Raw genomic sequence first — 8151 nt, forward strand, 5'->3', positions numbered from 1 at the left:
AAAAAAAAATTATTCTTTTCTAAATTGTAATTAAATTGACTGATGCGATTAATGAAGTGTTTTGTATCGATTTTTTTTCAATTTTTATAATTTAAATTAGAAAACTTCAATAATTGCACCACATTTTTCGGTTCTAAAATCAATTCTAAAACTATTTCCAAATTCAAAGTCCAAATGCCACCAATTATTGTATTAATGAAGAGACGATTTGTATTAGATGCAAATCAATTAATATTGAATTATTAGAATATCATAATTATGAGTTTAGTATTTTTAAAAGTCTTTTTTGAAATTAGTTTAAGGTCTGTACTTTGAATAAGATACTTTTACAAATGTTTCGAAGCTTACGTTTTAAAGCTTACGTCTCACTCTATATTAACGTAAATATCTTGTCTCATACGCCCACCTTTTAAACACTGCTTTGAATTGTGAATTTGCTATATTGACAAGATGATCAAACACTTTTTATTATAATTATAATAATAATTATTATTATTATTAATATTATTACCAGTTTGTTCATTTATGTTTCTCCCCTCAACTCCCAAAGTCCCAACCACACCCACACATTTTATTAGTTTTTGTATATGTCCTTGTTTGTTAGTACTACTATATTTTATTTACTTTTTATGACCTTTCATAACGTCGTTTTTATACTCAAATGCCACCTTGATTTTAAATAGAAAAAAAATCCACCAAATATGTTCTATCAAAGTATATTTGTTGAATGATAAGTGATTCAATTTACTTTTCTAACCTACAATATTATTTTGTATAAATGAGTAAACTATGCAATTATTCTTGCACGAAGAAATGGTCAAACATAGTCATTTATAATTTGAATAGAATTTTATTTATTTATTAAAATCACTTGTGTATTTATTTTAGATCTCTTAATTTAAAAAAAATACATAAAATCACAACAAAATTAGAGCTATTAGTTATAGGTTTGGTTAACAATTGGCTGGTCTCTTTTCAAATAGCTTATATATTTTTTGAAAATAAACTTAGATGTTTGAGATGTAATTTAAAATTAAGCTTAAAATTATACAGGATCTTAGTAACTCAATTGGTTGATTATTAGAACTTTTATTTGTTAGTAAATGTTCGATTCCCCACCTTTTGATCATCTAGAATCGGAGGAAGTTGTGAGGTAAACAATCATAGACATTCTTATAATGATAGGTTTTGTTATAATCTATCATGATAGTAAACCTAAGGAGTATTGCATGAATCACAAGGTCTTAATGGAAGCTATAGTTGGAGACAACGAGTATAATGCTCGATATAAGTTCTCCAACGAGTATAATGCTCAATATAAGTAACTCTCGGTGTTATTAGTTATTGTTTTATTGTTGGGATCAACTATACACTTCAAATAATAATGTGAAATATAGTCCAAAGAAGACACATCGATTCGTAGAATCTCAACTTTAGGAGCTTGATTAATTAATATGACATTATTGTTTGTTGGATGATGTTGAATTAATTTATTTGAATTAAAAAATTAAACAAAAAATAATTGCTACGTTTCAATTTTGATCTTTGTTATATTCAGTTGACTTAATTTTTAACATACGAAAATCTTCATGGCCAAAGTTTTTCTATGTCTGTTCAAATCAAAATTTCTAGAAGTGGAATTTCCAATGCTGTTAGACCCTCAAAAATCTTTATATTTAGTAAAGTAAAAGGTGTGTAAATGTACAACTCTTTACTTTTCCAACATCTTTTATGTTTTATTAGTTGATACAATTTTTTCTTCAACAAATGCTTCTAAAACTATATATGTCATTGATGACCTTATATTAGTAAAGACAAATACATACATGGCATCATTCACGTATAGTTTCTTCACTATTAAAAAATGTAGTGTAGTGAATGAGGTTATTCCTCACTTAACCCAATGTCTCAAATTCGAGCCCCAATTATTGAAAATTCCTTTGATATAGAGCATCCCCCCCCACCCCAAATGAAGCCATGCATGGCACGAATCCTGAATAATCAAGTTCCAATGCAAATACCAGACAACGAATCGAAAACCAAAGAAAGAAAAAAACAGATATAGCTTCTACAGTTTATACACATTGCATCATTCACATATAAACCCTCTCAATTTCAGAATCAAACCAAGAAAAATCACATACACAAAGTACAGCATTTCCAATAACAAAGATTATATTTTATGTCTAACAAAGCCTACTACAAAATCAGTTTTACTAAAAACCAGAATGCATTTGTAAACTCAGCAACAAGTGTTAGATGAAATACGCTGTAAATGCGCTCACACTTCCACCCCTCCTGAGAGATTACAATATGATACAGGTTTCCTGTATCTGAATTTGTTTGAAACTTTTAAATAGCAATTACAATTTAGAAAATGGTATCATAATTTCGAAAATAAATAAAAAGGCATCCATGTCTACCGATATCACTTAAAGATCGGCTCTCCCTGGATATCTAGGGAAGGGAATGACATCCCGAATGTTTTCTATCCCGGTGGCAAACAGAATCATTCGTTCAAAGCCTAAACCAAAACCACTGTGCTTTACAGTACCATAGCGCCTCAGGTCCAGATACCACTCATATGGCTCTAGTGGTAGACCCATATCCAGTATCCTGCAATTAAAAGAAGGAAAATCTCATCAAAGTTCCATCATTTATTCATTGTCATTACCTTAAGTTAAATGATTCCATTTCGTCTTAAAAACAAAGAGTGCGCCAAACAAACACTGATCGGATTCCGGATTCTAATAACCAGATACATAGCTGTCTACTAGAAAGCAAATTTGTCTGTCATACCTTGATCTGAGGACCTCATAATTCTCTTCTCTTTGGCTTCCTCCAATTAGTTCTCCCACCTGCAGAGGAATGCAAACATTTGTTTATGCAGTGGCAGACAAATGTACTCATGATATTGAAATGTAAAATCGTAAGAGGATGTTGTAAGGGCCACTGCAGGTAAGTGTATCTGTTCTTTGAAAAAAATACAGCTGATTCTTTGCTCTAATTAACTTCCCTGAAATGCTAAAGGCATGCAGTCTGGTCAGTCATATAATTTCTTTCACGATATCCAAAATGTGGCTTCATTGCGTCAAGCAACAGTGTTTTTGATTTAGTTAGTTAACCAAAAAAATTACATTTCTTCAAGTACAACAATGCTGTATGAGATCAAGAGATGGCAACTCATACGTTTGGACAATATTCAGGAAAAGCTTTTCGGGAACATATTAGAAAAGAGATTTGTAAATAAAAGTGTTTTGATGTAGTTTTCATCAAGATTTGTATGTGGTCAAGCAGATTTTAAGTCATGCAAAATTTCTTCAAAAATCTTTAATTCAGATGACCAGGTGCAAGATTTCAAAACATTTTCCACAGATATTCAGCTCCCCTACTGATTCTCTAACAGGAGATTCTACTTGCCATTGATTTACATCAAAGCATTCATCTAGACGTTTTTGAAGTGCAACCTGCTTGTGGGTAAGGGAACCTGTCTTTTAAGACAAAAAGGTATTTCTTCCAGCATACCTTTGGTACAAGCAGATCCATGGCAGCAACTGTCTTGTTGTCTTCATTCACCTTCATGTAAAATGCTTTTATCCCTTTTGGGTAGTTGAACACAATAACAGGTGCCTTAAAATGCTCTTCGGTCAAATATCTAGAATCGAGGTAAATCATGAATCAGAATAGCTATACAAAAATACACAGAGCAGACCCAATAGGTAAACTCGGGAAAAAGAGTACCTTTCATGTTCAGATGCTAAGTCAATCCCCCACTCTACTTTATTTTCAAATTTCTTCACTTTAGCTGCTACCTCAAGAATATCTATGGCTTCTGTATAAGTTATCCGATGGCAGTTCGATGAGGCAACCATTCTAAGTCTACTCAGAGCATCTTTATCTACAAATTTAGTCATAAATTCCATGTCATCAAGGCAATGGTCAAGTAACCACTGACACAGAAACTTCACATACGCCTCAGCACAATTCATATCATCCTGCCAAAGGAATACACATTTTGATTAACGGTAACAGAAAACATAAAGAAATCTTCCCACGAAGAACCCCTTCAGAAACTCTCTGAGAGTGCTAGACGTAGTGTCTGATATAAACTTTTTGCTTTATTGTCATTCATGTGCAGTTCATATTCATAAACTATTTGAACTTGAAGCTTAATCAAGTAAGAGACCGTGATTTGAACTTGAAACTTATGAACTTGAAACTTAATCAAGTAATAGACCGCAATTTGAACTTGAAACTTAAAATCAAGTAAGAGATCGCGATTTGAACTTGAAATGTAATCAAGTAGGAGTCCGCGGGTTTAAATTGATTCCTTAACTTAGTAAAAACTTCTTGTTGCTAAAAGTTACCTGTCCAGACATTTTGATCCAAAAATATTATATATAGCACCATGGTGCGCAATTACTATATGAATACCTGTATATCAGCAAAAGCAATTTCAGGCTCCACCATCCAGAACTCTGCAAGATGCCGAGTAGTGTGGGACTGTTCAGCTCGAAAAGTTGGTCCAAAAGTATACACACTAGAAAGTGCACATGCATAGGTTTCAACTTGGAGTTGGCCAGACACTGTCAAGAAAGCTTGTCGTCCAAAAAAATCCTCAGAGTAATCAATTTTTCCATCCTTTTTAGGAATACCAGCAGAGAGTCTGTATCTTTCTCCCAATTTAGATCTCTCTTGCAACTTCAGGAGATTCTCTTTAGCTCGTTGTAGCTCAGCAACTGCAGCACTGATTTTCTTGTTGATGTCCGCAATATTGGGATCAGTTTTGTCCATGCTCGCCTTACTAGCTTTTAGCTGAGCAACTACCTCACCTTTCTCTTTGGCAAGTTGCTCAGCAGCTTGAATGTCAGATTCTGAAGGAGCAGGATTCTCTTTCAGCTCCTTCTCCAACTTTTCAGCTTCGCTTATCAAACTAGTAACTTGGAACATCTCACCAGCACCCTCACAATCACTTGTTGTGATGATTGGGGTGTGGATATAAAGAAACCCATTGTTTTGGAAGAATGTATGGGTGGCATAAGCTAAGGCATTACGGATTCTAGCAACAGCAGAAATCTGAAAATGAAAAATCCTGGATTACAATCACACCATCTAATGGCAGATACTAAAATAACACACCATTTAGTTTTCGTAGCAAACATATAGGAGTCAAAGCAATTCCCTTTTTATTCACTAGTCTCTCTTAGATGTTTCATAGAGGAAAAAACTAAGAACTACAAGAAAATAAATATTCTCAAAATATAAGTTCCTCTCGGAAATAAAAAAGAGAAGTTTACCATACCCATTAACATATAAAAGAAACCCCCCACATTCATGTTAAACCCAATGATTACATTGACTTTTAAGTAGTAAATATGGTTTTATGCTGGTATACAACCAATTGTTCCACCTACAAAAAACTAAGCCCCAATTCCAAAATGGTTGATTCGTCCAAATAAGTTCTATATATTGATTCCATTCCTTTTGGGCCCAAGATATGCCACCTCACATCTTACAGGAAAGATTAGTACTAAATTACAAAGAATAAAAAAGAAACAAAGTCTAAACCCCAAGCATGACATGATCATTCCACCAAGTTCACCTCTTTTGTGCAAATAAGAGTTTAATAATGTGTGTGTGTTCAATTGCCTCAATGGTGTGAGCCCAGCAGTCGATGAATTTAGAGTAAAATATTTCGGGGATGAATTCCAACAACATACCCAGAGAGGTCAAACCTTACCCCTAACCTCAGAGGTAGAGAGGCTGTTTCCTATAGACCTTCAGCTCAATAAAAACCAGTCCAACACAGTAATGGAAGTGAAAGCATAACAAAGCAGCAACTACAACAAAATAATACGATAATTGAACAGGGGATGAATCACAACAGAGGCAAAAAAAAACTAAAAATGGGTGATTTGTGTTTATAAACCAAAGCTTTTACGCAGATTTACTAGTGCAGGTGTGTATATGCGCTATCTATATCCTTAATCCGCCTCTACAACAAATTATTGTCGCATCAAAGAGAGCCGTAAAAATGAGTTAGAGATCGTTACAGTGTTCGTTCGGGATCGAAGATGAACAACATCCCTTAAAAACTCAAGCGTCAACTTAGTCTTCGGCAATGGATACTTAGCAGCATCAACGGTACCCACAGATATAACCTTCTGAACACGAAGCTCAACTTTCTGCTTCGCACCTTCAGGAGGAACCTTCAACTCACCTTCCACATGTACGCAAGTACCAGTAAGTACCAAATCACCAAGCTTATGAACTGAAGCATCAACAATCACTTGGAGATTCCCTGGGCATGAACCGTCATTCACTTCAAGGAAAGCGAAGGAACCCTTGCCTTGTTCTCGTCCTGTTTTGACCCAACCACCGATTTTGACAACATTTCCGGCGAGTCCAGCTCCACCGTCAGGACGGCCGACGATTGAACGGATCGGGACGCGTTGAGAGAATTTCGCCTCCTCTACGGCGTCGCTTAGGGTGAGTTTTTCCACCGGCGGCGCTGAATCGACTGACATTTTGGCGGTTTGGTTGCTCGGCGGCTGAGAAACAGAAATGTGGGATTTGTTTTGGTTCAATAAACCCTAGGGAACTTTTGGTTAGTTATTCTAGTTGAAAGTGAAACGCACTACGTATGTGAATATTACAATAAAAATAAAAATCCAAGTGGACTAAGGTATTGAAAATTTTTATTTTAAAAAATACTGTATTATTTTCGTATTAAATTAATTTGATATTTTTATGTTTGATTTCCATAGTTTGTGAAACGGGAAATCGATAATCGTAATTTGTTCAATTCTAATTTACATATATTTATATAATAAAAAAAAACTATGATTTTGACTTTCAATTGTGTCAAACTAATGATTTCCACATGTTGAAAATCGAAAAAGAAAATATAATTTTCTTCGTTAATCAACTATATAAAAAAGAAATTTCAGTTAAGATAGAAAAGTTAGAAATCATTGTTTTAACAACATTAGCCAAATGTAAAAGGAGATTAAGCAAATATTTGGTATTTAAATATTTATTTTTTATAAATATCGAAACTTATAGTATCAAAATTCAATTTTGATATGCTATATTGATATCTACCAAAATACGCACACCACTAAATTCAACTAGTTTTATTGGTGCCTTGTTTGTAGCTTGTGATTAATTTCTTTTTAAAACTTTTTTGTAGCTGCCTCATCAGACAAGCAAACACGATTTATAACGCATTTTTCACACAATGAATTCATTTTAAAGTTGATTTATTAGCTCGATTAATTATTGAGGAATATGTACGAAATATTATAAGGGCTCAATATCATGTTTATCTAAAGCTTCTAAAGGAGACTTCATATTTGAAACACACAAAAACGATCTGGTTAGAAAGTCATTCAAAACTTTATCAAAAAATTAGCATTTATTGAAGAAGCTATAAAGCCGATCACTAATAGTACTAATTTGAAAAATTTATTGGAATTGATCCACGTCGAGATTAACATTATACGCAACATAAGCCATTTTGACGAAATAGGTATTAGTTGGAGCAGATTTGTTAAATGAAGTAGATGGACAAATTAGATTCTTGTATTAATTTATAATTTTTTTTCTTTTGAATTATTTATGCAAAAAATCCTTGTAGACCACGTCAAATACTAGTCAAAGTTAAATACCTTTTTTTTAATAAAGAGGACCACTGCATAATTATTATTCAAATGCTCACTAGATTTTTCTTGTCACAAACACTATATATTAGAATTTTTAAATGAGTATTTAAATAATAGAATATTTGGCGGCATTTGAACATAAAAAGTGGAAGTATGAAATTTGAAAAAAAGTTTAAAAAATGATATTTAGAAATTAAAGTTGCGTTTGAATATGAACATAACTTGAAATAGTGTTGAATTTTTGTTGGTGAGTTGGAAGTATTTAGAGTTTTTCGAATTCCAAAAAATTATAAAGTTCAAATATGATTCCGGAAAAAAGGAGGGGCCTTATTTGTTTCTGCTAATAAGGATGGTAGTTAGATTAATAAAATTTTTCCGCCCTTAATCATGAATTTCGAGTTGGACTTAACCAAGAGTCTCGATTTTGAGCCCAATATATGAAAAAAGTTCCTAATAAGGAGCACACCCCCCCCCCCCCCTATTGTCT

The 8151-nt window shown here is 33.3% G+C and overlaps 1 protein-coding gene across 1 annotated transcript; it reads right to left on the reverse strand.

The window, feature by feature from the left end:
- Window positions 1–2121: 2121 nt before the first annotated feature.
- On the reverse strand, window positions 2122–6619 carry LOC102603407 (asparagine--tRNA ligase, cytoplasmic 1-like). The gene is made up of 6 exons (XM_006351304.2): window positions 6054–6619; window positions 4435–5076; window positions 3742–3995; window positions 3526–3655; window positions 2800–2858; window positions 2122–2616 (listed from the first exon to the last, which is right to left on the reverse strand). The coding sequence occupies exons 1-6, from the start codon at window positions 6525–6527 to the stop codon at window positions 2433–2435; spliced, it is 1743 nt and encodes a 580-aa protein (XP_006351366.1). The 5' UTR covers window positions 6528–6619; the 3' UTR covers window positions 2122–2432.
- Window positions 6620–8151: the final 1532 nt, after the last annotated feature.

Source organism: Solanum tuberosum, unplaced genomic scaffold, assembly GCF_000226075.1.
Source record: "Solanum tuberosum cultivar DM 1-3 516 R44 unplaced genomic scaffold, SolTub_3.0 scf00129, whole genome shotgun sequence".
Classification (NCBI taxonomy): domain Eukaryota; kingdom Viridiplantae; phylum Streptophyta; class Magnoliopsida; order Solanales; family Solanaceae; genus Solanum; species Solanum tuberosum.